An 18961-nucleotide genomic window follows, 5' to 3' on the forward strand; every position below is an offset into this window, starting at 1 on the left:
ACCCCAAAATTGAGCCCTCGCAGCGTGGTTCTTGAACAGGTCACACTGAAGCATTTGCATTTGTCACAAGCTAACTTAGACATTATACAGGGGTCTAGTTATGCTACCAGGATCCAGTACAAAAGCAAGTGGACTCGTTTTTGTCACTGGGTGGAATCAAAGGAAGTCAAATCCATTGACTTGCACGTTGGGTGACGTGCTATCCTTCTCTGCACACCTCGCACACTCAGGGGGTGCAGGTAGACGCATGCCGCATGTATCTGGCGGCCATTGGAGCCTACAGGAACTAAGGAGGTATTTTCTTCCTCTAATCCACCTATCAAGAAACCACACCCAGTGTGGGACCTCAATGTGGTCTTGGGCACCCTGGCGCATAAACCATTCAGACATATGGTGTCTGCGGACATCATACTAGTCACCATTAAGACGGCCCTCCTGGTGGGCCTTACCTCGGCACACTGGATCAGTGAGATCCAGGTGCTGGTGGCTTCAGAGCCTTACACTAGTTTTCATAAGGACGAGGTGGTGCTTAGAACTCGCCATGCAGTCTTACCTAAGGTTGGCTCCTCCTTTCACCTAAATGAGACGATAGTGCTACCAATGTTCTTCGCTGACCCCAAGGATGACACTCAGAGGGTATTGCACTGTCTGGGCATCAGAGTTGCACTGAGATACTACCTGGACAGGACCAAGAGCTTCTGCAAATCAGACACCCTCTGTCACTTTTGGTGGGTCAACGCCTGGCTGTCAGGCCTTCAAGGCTTCTATATAAAGGTGGATGGTTACGGCCATCAAGGAGGCGTATGAGGGGCAGCACAAACTTCTTCCGGCAAATATGCACGCCCTCGCAATTAGAGCTAAAGCCATGGCGGTTGCTTTCCAGAGGCACGTCCCGTTTGCAGGTTATCAGCAAGGTGGCTACATGGGCTACGCTCTCGGCCTTCTACAAGCACTACTGCTTGGATGCTGGCTGCAAGTTGGACGCAGCATTCGGTCGGGCAGTGTTAAGGACCTTGTTTTCTTAAGAGAGCACCTCTCCACCCTGGGACTATCTTAAGTTGTACTCGCCCATACAGTATGGAGGAAAGGGGATGGGACGTAGGAGTAATTAGAAGTTACTCACCATAGTGACTAACGTATTCCGTGTCCATAGTCCCCTTTCCTCCATACGTTGCACCATCCCCCCCACCCTAATAAAACTGGTGCCATTAGGCAATTTTAATATTGTTGAGCGTACGTAGTAGCAAAGGGGGGGAAGCACAGCCACCCCCACGTGCTTCTGTCATAATCAAACCCATAGCTAACAGCATATAGAATATAACCCTAACATTCTAGTAAGACAACATTTTGAACTAAGCCCAACGCCATCTTTTTCCTAAACCTAAAAATCCATCTCTCTGTAGAAATGCTGCTCTCCCAGCCCCTCGCACAGCCAGCCCACACCATTGCCTCCTCCTGCCAGCTCCGCGCAAGCCCTGTTCTCACGGAAGTCCAGCCAAGCCCTGTTACAATCCCGTATTATCATTTGCAAAAGAATGTGCTCTGCGGAGAGTGAGACGGTGGCAATTCATAAGCCCAAATGCCCATTCATCTCAAACTGCCCATGCCCTCTAAACCCCCACCCTGCATGGCCAGAGCCCACCAGGTGGTCCACATGTCGACCTATATCACTAGGATCCCAGGAGGACAGATGGCAGATCAAAACCCCTGGGGTGGGCACCTGGGTGCGAGCTCTGGAGTATAAAAGAGAATTCAGAGCATAAAGGTCGGAAGCTAATATATTAGCTAATCTGACCTAAATACCCCCATTCATCCAAGATTTTGTGTGCCATTATTTCTGCATTATCATTTTCTGTTGTTTAGCTTAGTTAGAGATGTTACTCCCTTGCCCGGACCGTCACACCACGGAAATGAGCCAAGCTGACCCACGTGTGCCAAGAGTGACTGCAAGATGGCGACCAGTTACTATCTTGTATCCCATATAGTATCAACTGTTCTAAATGCCAACCACCAATCCGATGCAAGAATGTGTATCATATGCATGCCGTTCTCAGTATTGCTGTGTGTACTTTTAATGTGCTGCCCGTGTAATGTTTGGGTAGATCGCTCTCGGGCAGAAGAGTCCTTGGCTGGCAAGTTTTAGGATTATATATATATTTTTTTTATCTTTGGAACTTATCTCCTGGTCTTATTGCCCTGACGGGGAGTCCATCTATTTTTTGTATATTGGTGGGACACGTACTCTGGGGGGGCCTTCACAGTCAAGGGTCTGTTGTCGGTTATTAGGGAGAAAAAGGACATTTTTTGCTGTACTTTAGGACTTTTAATCTCTATCCTCAAGAGAGTGAGACCCTGTTCCCACTTGTGTATTTTTCTGTGATTTGGACTGTTTCTTTTGACTTCGGAGTCTGACAAACTCCATAGGCGGCATCGTTGCTTTGTGACACACCACCTTTAGTGCAGTGGCACGGGAAAGTGTCTTAGATTTCCCAAAGGTTTCAATACCTTCTCTTGGTGAAACTACGGTTTCCAGGAGCAGTGAAGTGAAATGGACTATACTTACATTTGTAACTTTCTAGGCCCAGCACACACTAGCTTACCATAGGGTGCTGGAGGGGTTACTTAGTATCCCCTTTGTCTAGTGTTTCATGTAACAATTGTATGTTACCCTTTCTTCAATTAATGGCTGGTGGCAGTGGTTTACTTTTTACTACCATTGTGTGTTTTTACCGCAGGCTGCAATTGCAGCTGCAGTGACACCCATGGGTGCTCATTTTGTCACAATGGCTGTGGTCTTTTTTTCACCATTTCTTGTTGCAAAGGTCCTTCTTGAGATTTACTCAGCGCGCCAAACCATGTTTCGTCTTAGTTATTTTTATCTTTGACGGGATTCACAGGGAAGCCCGCCACTGGCTCCAGTGTGTCTGGCAGAGGCAGGAAGTGAGGGAGGTGCCTGAAATTCACTGTGCTTAATCCCCTTGGTAACAGGAATGTACCCAAAGGTGATTGGGCCGCTGGTTGTCCGGCAAGGACAGCCACACAGCTGTGTGATTGACAGCTAGGCTGGAATGAATGGGAGAAACCTGCATAAAAGTCAAGGCTTTTGGCTTGGAAGGCAGAGACGACCACTGGACGAAGGAATCCGAAGAAGAACTTAGAAGAGACGCCTGTTGCAGTTCCTGTTTGCCCAGTGAAGCCCTGCTACTCTGCCGAAGCTCCAAATTCGTTTAGACTAGAGAAGACCTGCACATACGACTTCGGAGTTGATTGTTTCCACCAACTCAAGGGTAGAAGTGAACTTGTTTGGACATCCTCTTGTAGCTGGCTGTACCGCTGCTGCTGTTGGAACCGAAGTGCCAGGGAGAGGAACACCAAATCGAGTGGATCGCTTTTAAGTCAGACCCGAGCGCCAGGAAGATCCTTTGGACTTACCTGAAGCAGGATTGACGAAGCCTGAGCCACCTCAACAGAGTGCTGGACCCCAGATGCGAGGAAAGTCTGAAGTTGTATCAGAGAACTGCTGTGTTGCTATTTGCTGTTAAACACGAGGAGCTGAAACAGTGAAGTGCCGCTGAATTGAAGTTTGCCCATTGCTGCTGCCGACCTTCCCATTGCTGTGCTGGAGTCCCCAGACGTCCTCCCTCTTGTCCCCATGACTGAGGCACAGGAACACAAGGATCTGCAGAGCTGTACAGGAACAGAAGCCAACTGGAACCATTTCTTCTAAACAAAGGTACTGTAAAGTCTAAGAGAACTTAACTCTTGTGGTGTAGCCTTACTTGTTCGCAGTTCAGATTGGTCTTGGTTAACCTTGTAGAGTTGCTTGCAACTTTGTCCCTCATAAGCCTCTCAGCTGGTGGCCCTTCAAGTGATCTTATTTCTGCAAACCTTTCTAAAAACATTGTGCAAGACGTTTACTTACCTGCAAAGAAGTTCTTCAGCTCCCCAAGACTTTGCTCAACTAACATTGGGTGGCCTGGCTCCCTGAGAAGACTCTTCTTTCCTCTGACTTTGTGCTTTTACCTTTCCCCCAGGAAAGGGTCTATTTACTTGCATACTTACCCGTTTATGAATTGTGTGCTAACCTTTGTTTTAATCCCCAATCTAACCTTATGCACCAAACTCAGTATTGCTCTAAATTTACCAGTGATTAATCAGTGCCCACAGTGCCCTAGCTATTTAAGTCACCTGAGGGGTAGGACGTGCCTGTGTGCCACCCCCAATGGGTATCATCTGATTTAGAGAAAACATGTGTTTTGAAGTGTATTTTGAAGTTACATGTTTTGCTCTCTTCTGAAGAAGGCTTTTATAACTGTTAAATTGTTTATTCAAGAAAACTTGAGTGTAAGAGTTTATTTGAATAATTGTCATTGTGAATCTCTGTGTAACTTCACTACTGCTCACATTGACCCCTCTTGAGTTAAGTCTGGCTGCTCAGCCACACTACCAACCTGTGTAGTACAGACTTATTACAAAGGTTGGGTTCCTATTGCCAGTAGGTCAAGGTTGCTGTAGTCTTCAAAAGGATACTACACACAATCTTGCTTAACATCGGTGATGGCAGGTGTTGTGTCATGGGGAACCATAGATCCATATACTCCTCTACTGCTGTTGTTGCCGATTGATTCCACCCATGTCCTCGGCTGCGGGTTACTCTGAGTGATTGGGTTTGCCATTGGGTTTGCCATTTCTTTTTGCCTTTCCCTCTTCCTCGGCCCTGGTATAAAAAAAGGCCTCTGGTTATGGTTGTCACTGTTCGTATTTTGAAAGTGGACATTTTTATTTGTCTGGTTGGTTGTAGGCATGATAGCAGTAAAAGTGTTTGGTCCTCTCATCAGAGCTGGTGCTTGGAAAGGTCCAATTGTTTGGTTTTGGACGGGATCTGGTAAGCCATTTCTTTTGACTTGGTCGACTATTGGTACCACCTGTGAGGTTCTGATCATCATAGTATGTGTTGTGTAAGGATATACTTTTTCATGTGTAATGGCAGCTATGTCTTTCCTCAATTTAGTAACCTTTTTGTTAAGATTAAACTTCATGTCTTTCATTGAGGTCTCAAGGTCTTCCAGGCTTTTTTATTTGGCTCCCAAAGCTTTGTTCTGTAATGATACTTGTTTTGTTACGATTACTTTCAATAGTTGCTCTGGAACAGTCTTGCCGTACTTAACAAGATCAGCCAATATCTTGTGCATTTGTTTGCAATGTAGCTCCTTGTGGATCTGGAGTCCTCTGGATGCACACGAAGATCTGGCCAGATTCGTGGGCATCCAGAGGACTAGCCAGGGTTTTTGGGTACACTACACGTCACGATAGGGATAGTGTTAGACAAGCCTATGCCGACGTCCCCTTTCGGTCCCCGAAAGACAAGATGCAACTCTCTGCGGTTACCACTGGATGTCCGACTATATGCACAGCATGTGAATCTAAGCATATACAATCATCAGAAATGCTATTACGGTAAGTAATGCATGTCATTTGTTTATTCAAGAAACCTTGAGTGTAAGAGTTTATTTGAATACTTGCAACTGTAAATCTCTGTGTAACCGCCCTACGGCTCACATTGACCCCACTTGAAATAAGCCTGGCTGCTTAACACGCTATCAAAACTGTGTAGTACAAGCTTATACCAAAGGTTAGGTTTCCTATACCTGTAGTCAGAGTTGCTTGTAGTGTTCCCAGAGGGTACTGCATACAAACTTCTCGAGCTCTTCGCTCATCTGCCTCCAACTCCCTCAGGGTCAGTCGCTTCTCCAAGCAACGAGTTGGTGGTAGATCTCTCTCTTCAGCAGGGGCCTCCCTCTGGAACAGCCTTCCTGCCTCTCTCAAACTTGATCTCCGGTTCCGGAAGCGCCTCAAAACCCTCCTCTTTGCCTCCGCTTTCTCTCCCTCTCTCCCCTGCTGAACTCCTAGTTGAAACTGCACTGGTTTACCTGGCCACCCCTTTCTGTTCTTGGGCCCAGGCCCTGCCAGCTGCACACCTGTACTGCCTCCCTGGCAACCCCATGGACTGTTTTCTGGATCCCTACAGTCCCCCTACCAGCACTTATGTCTGCACTTACCCCGCACATGCCACCAGCTGGCCGTTTTATTCTTATTTATTCTATCCTTGTACTGCACTTCCCCTCTGCCCTTCCCCATGCACTTTCCCTCTCCCTCCTTCCCTGCACTTGCGCGATTTGAAGGACACCGGGCCTAGTAAGATCGTTGTCTGTCCTCCCTTGTTCCCCCTCCCTTGCCTCGTCGCGCCTTGAAACACATACGTGCGTTATAAATGCCATATCATATCCTATCATAACACCGCTTAACCTACAACGTCAAACATTCCTGTCTGTTATCAGTCTCGCCCGTGTCACCAGCTGTGCTGAACACATTGGCGTTGCTTTGTTGTCGGAGTCAAGGGATAGTACCACAGTGGCAATCACTTCTCGCCTTGGCTATCAATGCGGGAGGGCCCTGTGTACCATTGACACACGCTACACCGCTCGCCAGCTGTAATTCTTGGTCTTATGTTTCTTTTCCTTCTTTTCCTTGAGGCTTCTAGAAAGTCGCGATCCTTTTGTGAAAAAGATACTGGTAATTCCCTCCTTGCCGTCCTCTCTGGTCTTGCCTGGAATAGATGCTTCCTTGTGAGTTTGGCCTTGCTCAGAGTGTGCTTTTGTGCTCTGGCTTTTATCCGTGTGGAGAAGTGTGATGGAAGTCAGGTGTGTGTAGTTATCAGTAATAGCCTGACCTTGCCTGGCCCTTGTGTTTGGACATGTCTGGTATAAGGCTCTGGTGTTAGTCTATTGTCACTCACAAGGAACTATTCGTGAGAAAGTGTTCGTGTCGGAAAGGGGGGTGGGGGAGGGCGTTGAGTTTCCAGATATCTTACCTGGAAGGATGGGGAAAATGTGTCATAAGGAAGTGGAATACCACGTCTTGCCCTTCGGTGTCCCACCTCCACTCCCCAAATCCCCCCCCCCTCCCATCCAGGTGATCCTCCCGCACTGGTCCACCCCTTGGAATTGGATCCAATAGCGATGGCTGTGTCCTGGCCACCTGGATGACGGATCCCCGGGTATTAGTGGGTGAGACACCTTCAGGTTTCTCACAACTATGCTTCCACACTGGTTCCCTTTAATGTGGAACTATCATGTCTGCTGTCCGCTTGCAGCATAATTCATTTTAATGTCAAATCCATCCTGTCTCTAGTTTTTTTTTTTTCTTAAATACGCATTCCCCTGGTATAAATACACACCCAGCTAGCTACTGGGTCCACTGGCCCCCTCGCCATCGCATCTCTGTAGCTCCCTTGTAGCTGTTTGTCAATTTCTCCCTCTGTGTGTTAGGTAAGAATTGGGTATCGGTAGAAATTACCGAAAAGAAAAGTTCGACCTATACAAAAAGGTTGTAAATGCATGAAAACAAAGGTTCGAACACCAAAAGTTTGAACCTTTGGCGTGCATTTAAAAAAAAAAAACACACTGTCCCGCACAACACCTAAACCCCCCCCCAACAAGCAAACAAAAGAGAACTAAAAGAAAACAAGGGCGGCGGGGTGTCCTGCCGCAACACCCCACTCTCTATACTAGAGAATATAGTGAGTGGTGGTTGCGGGGGGGGGGGCGGGTGGGAGGAACATCCCTGTAGCTGCCAGCATAAAAAAGAAAAGGACCCTGCAGTGCTGGTTCCCTTTCACAAAAGTGAAAGGGAACTGGCGCAAGGTAAGTAGGGTGTGGTTGGGGGTGTGCTGGGGGTGTGGGTTTTGTAGTGTTTTTAATAATAAGTTTACATGGGAAATGTACAAACATTTTGTGTTCGTGCATTTCCCATGCAAACCTTTCTGTCGCGGTAAAAGAAGCAACGGTCGGATCACACAGATCCAATAATTGATGCAGTCAGTGTGAGACTACACAACTATTATCTGCTTGGTATTAGGTAACCCACCTTTTGGTATAGGTCTGTACTATACAAGTTGGTAGTGTGACTGAGCAGCCAGGCCTATCTCAAGAGGGGTAAATGTTAGCTGTACAAATGAAATCCGTAAATAAAAGTATCCAAGTAACACCTACAATAAAGGTTTGTTAGTTATTTATTTAACATGAATTTTTAAATAAGCATTCTTTAAAAAGGCAATATGTGTAACAATGTAAATATGCTTAAAAATTACTTTTCAAAATCGGAGCAAGTTAGTGGTAATCTTTGGTTATGCTGCTTACACAATTCCAGCACCCTGTGGTGACTTTAATAACGAGGACAGTAATGGCTTTTATATATCGCATTAGTTTTACTTTGTAGATTCTGAGGTTGCAGAAAGGAAAGGTTTAGTGAAGGAAAAGGTTAGACAGGTTCACAGGACATGTGAGGACAACTAAATCTTCCAATGAAATCTATACAAGCCTTTACCAGCAGTAACAGTCTACAACAAGTTACCACCTGTGAGGGACAAACTATATCAAAGTCAATGGATTAGGAGAGTCTTCAGGAGCCAGGACAGCCAATGTCAATTGGAACACTGTCTGTGGAGCTGAGGCACTTCAGATCAGAAACAAGAAACAGTCTTGCACAAAGTTAGTGTGTAGAAAATCACTTGTAGGGTTGCAAGCTGTTAAGCCTGTGAGAAAGAGCTGGACTCGACTCTAAAAGTAAGTAAATGCAATCCCCAACTGAGAAAGGCACAGCTAAAAAGGCAATGAGGTAACTACCCCAAACCTAAACAGTACCTCTGGATTGAAGAAGAGAGGCCCAGCTGGATTCTGTCTTTCTACCGAGGTCCAGACCTTTATTCTTGTCTGGAGGGCTCCTGCAGTGGAACTTGGGAGGTCGTCGGTAGCAATGGGTTCTTTTCGATTCAGCAGCACTTTGCGGTTTCTTCGCTTAGCAAACAGCACCGTTGTGGATACCGGTTGGAGGTCCTGCACTCTGGTGACGTTACTCGAGCTCTGGTCGTCCTGCATCTGGAGGGTCCTTAAGAGACTCCTGGAGCTTCTAACCGGATTTGTTACTGCATCAGATGTTTCACTCGACTACAGATTACTCGACCCCTTGCATTCGGTTCTTACAGCAACAAAGTAGTACAGCCAGTCGGGGAAGGGGGTCCCGTGGAGTTCGTCTCTAGGTTAGTTGGTCCCACTAACTTAAGGGGATATGTCCCTTCCGGAGCGTCTGTCAAAATTAAAAAGGAGTTTTAGCACAGAGCAGGGCTTCACCAGGCAATTCAAAGGTCTAGGAGGATGCAGCAAGCTTGATTCACGGGTTTCTTTGTTGCGTGTTTCTCCCAATGGTCGACTCTGCCTCTAGTCCCAAAACCCTCCCTTTTAACCAGTTATCACACTGGAGCCAGAGGCGGGCTGAAGTCCACCAAAAGCATGGCAAGACAAACAAAGGGCTCAAACCTGTCTTATTGCACAGTGTAAAACCCAAGAAATACCTCACAAACAGAAAATGGTAAAAAGAGAAGACGGAGGTCATTTTGACAAAATGATCACCCATGGGTGCATTACTGCAGCTGAGGGTTCAACCTGCGGTAGAAAACCACATTGGTAGGAAAAATTAAACCACTCCGGCCATTTAATGTAGTGAGGGTAACTTAAAAATGTTACATGAAAATGTAGGAAAAGGGACTACTAGGTAACCTCCCAGCACTCCACATAAGATGCTGTGTGCTGGACCTATAAAAGAGAAAAGGTAAGTAAAGTCAATTTCACTTTACTATTCTTGGGGAACTGTAGTTCACCCAAGAAAAGGTATTTAAACCTTGTGAGGAATCTAAAAAGGATTTCTCTTTGACACGGCACTGAAGGTGCTGTGTGTCACCATACACAAAGTTAGATGACTATGGAGTTTGTCAGACTCCAAAAAGGGTGAAAACACACAATCCAAATCAGGTAAATGCATGAGAGAGTGAGAAAAAGGTTTCACTCTCTCCAGGGTTGAAATTAAAAAATCCTAAAGTCTAGCAAAAGAGCTGGGCGTCTCTATGGTGGGAGAAATGTATCAATAAAATTAAAATTCTCCCTACCACTGTGTGCACTCCTTTGATTAACACTGCTGTTAGTATCGTGATAATGTGTCCTTCATTTCTGCCAATCATTTTTTTTCTGTGTGCTTTTCATGTGGAACCATTACAATGGGAAATGGTGTACTCTTGTGTCTATTCTAGCAATAAAATGATAACATAAATGATATAAATAAAAATGACCATGCTCCCCTAAAATGGGCCACCGCCTAAACGTTCAACCCCCCCTGTTCTTCTTTGTGTGTGCATCTGCATTGTCTTGGTGCCTGAAGTGGCTGCAATTGTCTGTGGTCTTGGGCCTAATGTTCATGTGGTTATGCACTGTACTGTGACGGGTGTGTCCCCATCCCAGGTTTTGCCAACTTCACCTTGTCTCTTGTGGTTTTTCACTTCTTGCATGCTTGCAAAATGTCCTGATCCTAAGTGCACATTCTCTCTCCTTTTCACAACGAAACTGAGTTTTGATGCTTCCTACTTCCCATAATTATGCCTGTCTGCGTGTCACAGCCTATCCTGACCCTTGAAAGTTGCTGCTTCAGTGTGTGTGTGTAAACATTCCTTTTCCGGCTTATGCTGAAATGCCTTTGGAACTTCTGGCGCTATTCCTCCACATAAATCACAAAGCGTTACTCCCTTTTACCTTGTGTACCTGCCTTATATACTTTAAAGTATTCCACTTATTGTTATTAAAAGCACTTGCAAGAACTAAATACATGCACAAAGTATCCCCCTACCTTGTTTCTATACAGTGCCTGAGAAAATGCACGGTGTCAACCTTAAAACGAAAAAGCTGCTCAAGTAACCCAAATAAATTGTTGAACCAAAAAAGGTCTCTGTATCCATAGTCCTCTATTTACACTCTCCCATAAAACGCTCATCTTTCACTGCCACTTCCCCATTAAAGCCCTCAATGTTAAATGCCTTCTAGTAAAATATTTAGGTTTCTCGCTCCCAAGAAACCACCCCCATTATCAAAACTACGTTCTTAATCATATATTTTGTAAAGGTTTTAATAAAAAATATCCAGCTCAATAAGTTCTTACTCTAGAGCAGCATTAAAATGATATTGGGGCAATTGAAGGCCTTCATTAATAGTAATATTTTCCATAACATGTCCTGATACTTGTTCCACTGTTAATGCCAACCAACAACTTTGTACTCCTATATAAGAATAAAGCTTCATAATATAAATTAAATCTTAGTATTGCCTTCCCATGCCATACACTCTTCACATACCAAGGTACCCTTATGTGTGTCATGTATGACCCCACCCATTATCATATGAAGTCCTGCATGCAGATAAAAGCAATGCTCATCATTAAGTGGGCCAAAAAGCACTTCAGAAAGTAAATGTTGAAACCTCCAACACAAAACTGATGCCTTGTCAATACAGTATGCAAGGTAGGGCTTTACAAATTCAACAGTTGCACTCATAAATTGTTCAATTTTGCATGCTAAGCCCCACTAATCACAATCAATACAAGGAAAATATTAATTCTTTCCTTAAATCACTCCACAACCCACTTCTCTATTGCTCCCTCAATCACATCTCATAAGCCCCCACACACTCAGTCATCCAAAAAATCCCATGTTTATCAAAGCTTCCCCTCTGTCATTTCTCTAGTTGCCTCCCAATCCCTGCAAGCAAATCGTGTCCGTTACTTTGCACTGTATAATGTCTAAACTCCATGCACTTTCCCCAATGCAGTCACATTGACCTTTTACGTTAACCTTCACATTTCCTTCATGTGTTGCTTCATGAAAACGTCTGTCTTTTAAAAAAAAGAAAAAAAAAAAAGAAAATGGCTTCTTTGGTTGCTTGCTCACAATGCATGTCACTTAGCATAAATGTTAACCCACTTCTCCCAGAATAACAGCCCTCCCCCGGTCTCCACGTCCTGTGTGTTCTCTGCCCCCAAGGGCCAATATACAATTCGGTCATGTGCTTCTCGAGCCAATTCAAGCACCACTTCACTGACATCTGCCACCTTCTAAGCGCTTTAAGTCCAATTGAATAACCTCATTTGTGACATCACAAACTCTACAGCAAGGCAAAATAAATATTGAACAGCTTCCCCGTCACTACAGGTCTGCTTAAACGCTCCCCTAAAACAATGAAAAACTTAACAATACATGGATAACAATCCGTGCCTACCTTCCTGTCTATCTAACAGGGAACTGCAATCATTCTTTTGGTCCTATTATCTACTGCGCCGCCTGTAGAAGTGTACCTCCGTGTGGTCAAAGCCTCTGCAAGGAAACTACCAAGGTACTCCCCTTCCATGATACGAGCTAGCTACTTCTGCCAAACCTTCTCACAGGAAACCCTCATCCATAAAGCAAGCTAAAACGCCTATTTCATAGGTAATCGAATATTTACATATTTTTGTTATCTGTACTCTTAAATTAATCGTCTTAGCTGACTGCCTACAAAAACAAATAATGTAACAACATTCCATATAAAACAAAAATCTTAACACAAACATCAAGCGGAACCTGTCCATACCCTGCCATGTTAGCCCTATAGCCGAGTCTATACTTAAACTCCATAATCTGCTAACAAAACAACACATAGTATAGCTGTTCCCTTCCCCTCACCTCCCCTCCCCTCCTCCCCTCCTCCCCCCCAGTTCCCTGTTCCCTCTATTTGTCAGATTCTTGGACTCATACTTTAATCCAACTCTGCTGGTCTTTTGCAGATCTCGGACTCGCTGTCACACCCCCAGCCTGCCACCTTCAACTTCTGATCTCCGGAGCAGGCAGGCATGCAGGGGAGGGACGGCATTTGTTGCCGAAGGCGCAAGCAGCCACATTGAAGTGGTATTTTAAAAGCCAGAGTTTGGCTCGAGGGAAATCTCTCTCTCCCTGCCCAAGAAATGGAGGTGTTGCATATATAAATCCAAGAACTGATCAGGGCGAGTTTGAAAACCATGCAATGCAACAAACTAATACATTCAAAGTAAATCCAATCTTGACTAAAAAAGTTATGCCTTGTCTGAGGTGCAGTATTTCTTTTGAATGCTAAATCGGTTTGACCAACAGTGTTGCCTGATGAGCATTGTCTGGTGATTGAATTGTCGACACATCTGTGTTTTCGGCCTAACATGAGTGAGATGTAACTATATCCGCCTTCATCAAGACAGGGAATTGCGAAACCTACTAAAGTATGAGGTATCCTGTGATCATGCAGGTAGAAATCTAGCATTTATGGGGCAGGTTTGCAGCTCTGGATTCAAATAATCTGTGTGTTAAAACCCAATGTGGTTGGGGGTCACAGAGTCCACTTTTGTTGGGCTCAGTATTATAGGTGCGGCCAGCAGTGCATGCTGGGGGTTAGTAGTTGTCCGTTGGTATGTGCACAACTGACACTGCCCAACAAAAGTGGACTCGCTGATCCCTGACCACATTGGGTTTTACCACCCAGATTATTTCAATCGCAGCTGCTAACCTGCCCCATACATACTAGATTTCTTCCTGCACGATCACAGAATACCTCATAATTCGCCATCCTGATGAAGGCTGATCTAGTTACTACGTCTCACTCGTGGTAAAAGGCTGAAACACAGACATGTCTACAATTCCATCACCAGACAGTGCTCATCATGCAACACTGTTGATCTAACCAATTGGTTTGGCATGCAAAAGAGATACTGCACCTGAGACAAGGTGTAACTTTATTTAGTCAAGATTAGATTTACTTTGAATGTATTAGTTCACCTCAATGTTTTTTGGTTGTTTTCCTATATAGGGAATGTATGCTTTTGTTTTACCTGCGTAAACTTGTCTTTGATTCCATATGTTTCTTTTGTTGTTGGTCAAAATATCTACAATAAAATAGTGGGTCACTATATATCTGGACTCGCCCTGATCCGTTCTTTGATTTATATATGCATGTTTTCACCTGGAGAGATCAGGGAATAGCCAGGTGCCTTTTATAGTTTTAGATGCAAGAAACTGGGGAGTCCAGAAATGTGACAAATGGCTGCTTTATTAATCCAAGCCGGGGCATGCACACTTTGGGTATGCTCCGTAGCTAGCTGCATCTTTGTGGGACATCCTTGCTCATTATGTTCCTGTTCTTTGTCATCAGATTGAGATAGCTTGCTATGGGTGAGATCCTTCATACTTCAATGCTGGCTGCGGACCATTTGTGAGTAACATTGAGACTGCTCATTGTGTGTTACAGCTTCTGCCCCTCTTCAGCGTTGTGGTTGGGACATCGGGGTGAGGGTTTCTGTTATCATTCAGAAGTGCATCTACAGGGATCTTTCATCATTGTGTCCTCAAGCGCAGACCGTAACTGCCACCTTCACCCATGACACTGGTGCCTTCATGACTGAAACAATCAGCATTTAGTAGTCTGTCTTCTGGCTTACAAGGAGTCACTGGTATTTCTCTTAAAGCCACAAGGAACTTGCTCAACTCCTAGGACCTCAAATCTCCTTAGGGCAAAAAGTCCTTACATGTGGCTATCGGTGCAACATCTTTTTTTAGTGGAAATTGTGTGCACAGGCATGTTGTGTGAAGTCTTTATAACAACCCAGAGCAATTGATTCATTTTTTTATCTACAGGAATGTTTTAGTAACGGCTAGCCTGATTTTCGACCATAATTGCACTCTGTTGATTTTGTCACGCCTGAATCCTCTGGCAGGATGTTCCTTATGCTCCTAAGGGGTCGTTGGGTAACTTTGCCTATTACTTATCAGACTCTGCTTCTGAAAGCTTGTTCGAGGGATAGGGCTTGACCTCTCAAGCAATACTAAGAAGTGTCTTAAGTTTAGGTTTTATATTTTTAAAGTTTTAAGTATTTAACCACTGTTTTCTTCACTTACTTTAACCCGCTGATGTATCCTTGTCATAAGAAAGTGGAATTTTTTTTTAAACTGACTTTGGCTCAAGGGAAATCGCCCATGCCCAAGAAACGGAGGGGTCCAGAAATGTGACAAATTGCTGCTTTATTAATCCAAGCAGGCATTCTACACATGGAACCTACAGCTCCAAATGCACACTCCTCATTATAGGCCTCACAACCAAAAGATACATTCCTCGCTCTAGGCAAAGCGGGATTGGGTAACATTATAGGCATAATTACAGTCTATAGGAGACAAATAATCTGATAGGTCTGGCCAGATCTGGTAGCTCTGCTTGGCACCACCCCCAGGAGATCAGCGCAAGCCTTGGCAGTTTAGAAAGTTTACCAGCATGTATGCAAAACATTATGGGTTGCGTTTGTGATCCCATTAATGTTACCACTTCCAACTTCTCAAGCCCAGAGCAAGGACATTTTTTTCCATCTTCTGTCTTCAGTTTGACGAGAACAAGATTATCCGTCCGCCTCAGATGAATGGGCCTTGTTCCCCAGCTCCAGGTCACGTTTTCAGGGACGGTAAAAATTATTTTCTCTGCCTGCATTCATGAGGTATTTTGGCCTTCTGTCCTTGCAAATGTTTTCTTTTCTTCTGACTCAACTCTCATTTCCAGCGTCCTTGTCAAGGCTGGTGGAGGGGTTGAGACGCCCTCAACAGTCCCCCTGGGGGCCAGACGATGAGCCTGGACCTCAAACTAAAAGCTCCTACCCACTGATGGGTGTCTTGTTTTCTCACACCTTTGTCATTCCCCTGATGCTGCTTGAGCCTCTTCTGGTTTGGTTCGTTTTTCATATCATCTCCTCCTCTTCACCTTGCTTCGCTTTAGTGCCCTCTCCCTCCGCAGTGTGTCCAGTTCGGGGCATCCATTCACTTCTGGGGCACCATCAGTACTGATCTGCTCAATGGCATCATGGTACATTTTCCTTCTATTTGGGTAGCACCTGCATGTGAGTTTCAGCTTGATGGGAACAAGATTATCCGTCTGCCTCAGGTGAATGGGCCTTGTTCCTCAGCTCCAGGTCACTTGTTCTTGGACCGTAAAAGTGATTTTATCTGCCTGCATTTGAGGGATTTCAGCCTTCTGTCCTTGTAGGTGCTGTATCTTTTCTGCTGACTCGCACTCTCTCCCCCAGCGTCCTTGGCAAGTCTGGGCGTGCTCGCCTTGGAAACAAGACGACATGAAGCAACACAGGTTCGATCCCCGGGTCTGCACTTAGAAACCTCTGGGTATTAAACACGTTATAAATACGCAACTAAGACATATATTTTAACAGTGTCTTGATGCCCCCGGGCTGTGCAAGCGCTTTAAAAATGCTAAATCCAAATCAATGGCTGCACTGCCAGACCTGCTTTGCGTTTCTCAGGAAAATCAGTAGGTCTCACCCTGTGTTTTAAGCTTTCCGTATTCATTCCAATGCAGGTGTGGCTTACATTTTGCTTTTTTGGCTGTTCATGGTAATTGCTTTTCGGTGTCAGCAAGCAGTTTTTGTTTTCTTTTGCACCTGGCTAATGTCTGCGAGTGAGTTCAGCCATGTTGCCTCTTCATGATTACTTTGGTGATGTCATCCGGTTATGGTCTGTGGGGCTGATTCAGTGGGGGGCATCCTTCATCTTTGGGTTATGCTGGGGGGAGGGGTTGAGACCCCCTCAACAAAAGCATAGCCATGTAGTTGTTTTGATGTGTCAATAGTATATATGTTTAGTGTATACTTGAGTGGATACCCCTTCACTTGGTAACTTTAGTGTATGTGATGATTCCTTTACAACAGTCTCCACGTCTGTAAAAAAAAGTAAAACAAAATAAAAATGATGCAGCCTTGCTGCACATGCATGCTTACCTGTGAGTGCGGCTTAACTTGAGGGGATAGCCCTTCACACCATTACAGATGGTCTCGCATCTGTGCACCAGTGGGCTTCAGAAAGCCCCTCTTAATGAGCGCATTAAAGTATTTTGGAAAGATATTGTTTCCGTCTTGTGTTCTAAAACTTTAATTTGTGCATTTTGTGATCAGTATGCACCATTGTTTAACAGTTACCGAAGGAAGGCCCAATAATATTTTGATAATCTTTGAAACTGCCTACAGTAAATTAAATGTGTACTAAATAAGGTGAACATTTTGGAATCAAATGCTCAACACGAATGGTTCAGATAGTCCTGACTTGGCACCATAGAGATTTTCACCTTTTGCTTTCCAATGTCCTTCTCACTGATGTCCGTTTGGAAGCCTAGTCGTTATCATCTGGCATGAGTACATGGGTTGAAATTCGAATTCAGAGATCAGGTGCTGGGTGTCAGGATTTTCCTCTGCTCAGAAGTTACTTCTCATTAGAAGCTATTAAAGTCCAGTCTACTTTTCATGGATAATTTAAATAAAAATTAGCAGCACAGGAAGATTTAAAAACTCAGAAAAGTAGCATTGTATTCCTACAAACCTTCTGTCGAGTACGTGTGACACATCAGGCTTTAAATGCTTTCTACAGGTTTGCTACTACACATTTATTCAAATTCCCAAGCAGATAGAGTAAATGGGTATTTGTGTAGGACAAGTTTGCTTGGTGAGACAAAAGTAGCTCCTGGTAATGGTTGTCAAGTTAATCATGCTTTACCAGGGAATACCCAGGTGATAAATTGCTCCCTGCAATTTCGAACCTTGGAGTATTCACCATGTTGACTGTTGACAGTCTGACTGGAAAGACACAATTACATTTAAAATGAGCTGACCCCTTTGTCACCCACCCAAGCAGCTTTAAGGGATGTTGAAGAGACTTGAAACTGGATGTTTCACATCCATCTCTTGTGTAGTGCACACATGTACAGCTGTAGAGGGGTAGACCAATTATAGTTGCAATCTACTAGCCAGTCCTAACAAGTCACTTGCATCCTTAATTCTGCATGCAAACATGACACTATTTCTTACTCGCAGAGCCAATCCTCACTGGCCAATTGCTAGAGGTGAGTGCATATTTTGAGCCCTGCAGTTTGATACTTATGGCCTGCTTTTCATTTTGTCATTATTGATTAGCACTAGAAATACAATCTCTCGAAGCGATTCACTTATCCTTTCACTCCTTTCAATATGAATGGAGATCGTACGAGAAATCTACAGTGATGTATTTATTAGGTGATCTATAAAGAGTCTGAATAGATGACTATTTGTATTTAAGTAAAAACCTGTGTAAAATTAGCTACCTGATTAGCTCCTTTATGCAAACTATCTTTCAGGATGATGAAATTTCACAAGTGTACACTGGGCAGCAAGAATTTATAGTTGAAGAATTGGAGGAAGTTGAGAATTCTGAGGAGACTGTTCCAGATTCAGAAGAGGTACTGTCTTTTGAACACTGAATTTTCAATAGCCTGCTAATTTTAGAATTGGTATGCAACATGGTACTTCTAATGGCTACTGTTGGCGATTTTCCTCAAGTCCAGCGATTTTTGGGGCGGGGTCTGAATCTTTAGGTCTATCTTCCTGCCTTAACTATTCTGTCAAGCTTACCAGAATCACTAAATGGTAGTAAGGCAGAACTGTTTAGGCCCAACTCTCAGGAAATGGAGTGGGGGTGGTTAACCGGTGCAGTACACACTTTATTTATATCCAATCAGAGAATGTCCACACACTGTAACTGTATATCCAATATAATCGTCATATTAGAAAAGGCGAGAGAAACATCACCACACTTGGAGGTACTGTAAAGTTTGTAAAATAAGATGCCACTGTATAGTAAGTAAAACAGTTTCAATGTGAGTTTTTAGAGTTCAATAGAAAGTCTTTCCCAGAAGAGAAAATACAGCGGTTAAGCAATAGACTTCGGATATAAGTCAAAGTTTGCAGAGAGACTAGGGGCATGAGTTGTGCATATTCGGGGCAGTCTATGGCTGGAAAGAATAACATTTTGTAAAACTGTCCAAAGGAACAGTGAGTTCTGGTGCAGTGAAGCACACAAGCCCCTTGATGGTGAAGATGGGCGGGGCGGGGGGCAGGGATGCAGAAATAGATGAAGAGGCAACACCAGAGGGGTAGGTAAGCAATACCCTAGTACTTAAAGTAGTTGTGCTACAGCAGTGTGGTGCTTTCCAGAGGCAGTTGTTTTGCA

General features: G+C 44.3%; 1 protein-coding gene across 6 annotated transcripts in view; it reads left to right on the forward strand.

The window, feature by feature from the left end:
* Window positions 1-18961, forward strand: part of RBM33 (RNA binding motif protein 33) — a 1526085-nt gene that overhangs the window by 176940 nt on the left and 1330184 nt on the right. For 5 of the 6 annotated variants that reach the window (XR_011303311.1, XR_011303310.1, XM_069647955.1 and 2 more), the window contains exon 6: window positions 18090-18191. The exons of the other annotated variant lie outside the window; for it this stretch is intronic. Coding sequence is in view for 3 of the 5 variants with exons in the window: in XM_069647955.1 (XP_069504056.1) it covers window positions 18090-18191 (102 nt within the window). In the remaining 2 variants the exon portion in view is untranslated. The remainder of the gene's footprint in view (window positions 1-18089; window positions 18192-18961) is intronic. 6 annotated transcript variants of the gene reach the window in all.

This window comes from Ambystoma mexicanum, chromosome 2q (assembly GCF_040938575.1).
Source record: "Ambystoma mexicanum isolate Mex_15411 chromosome 2q, UKY_AmexF1_1, whole genome shotgun sequence".
Lineage (NCBI taxonomy): Eukaryota > Metazoa > Chordata > Amphibia > Caudata > Ambystomatidae > Ambystoma > Ambystoma mexicanum.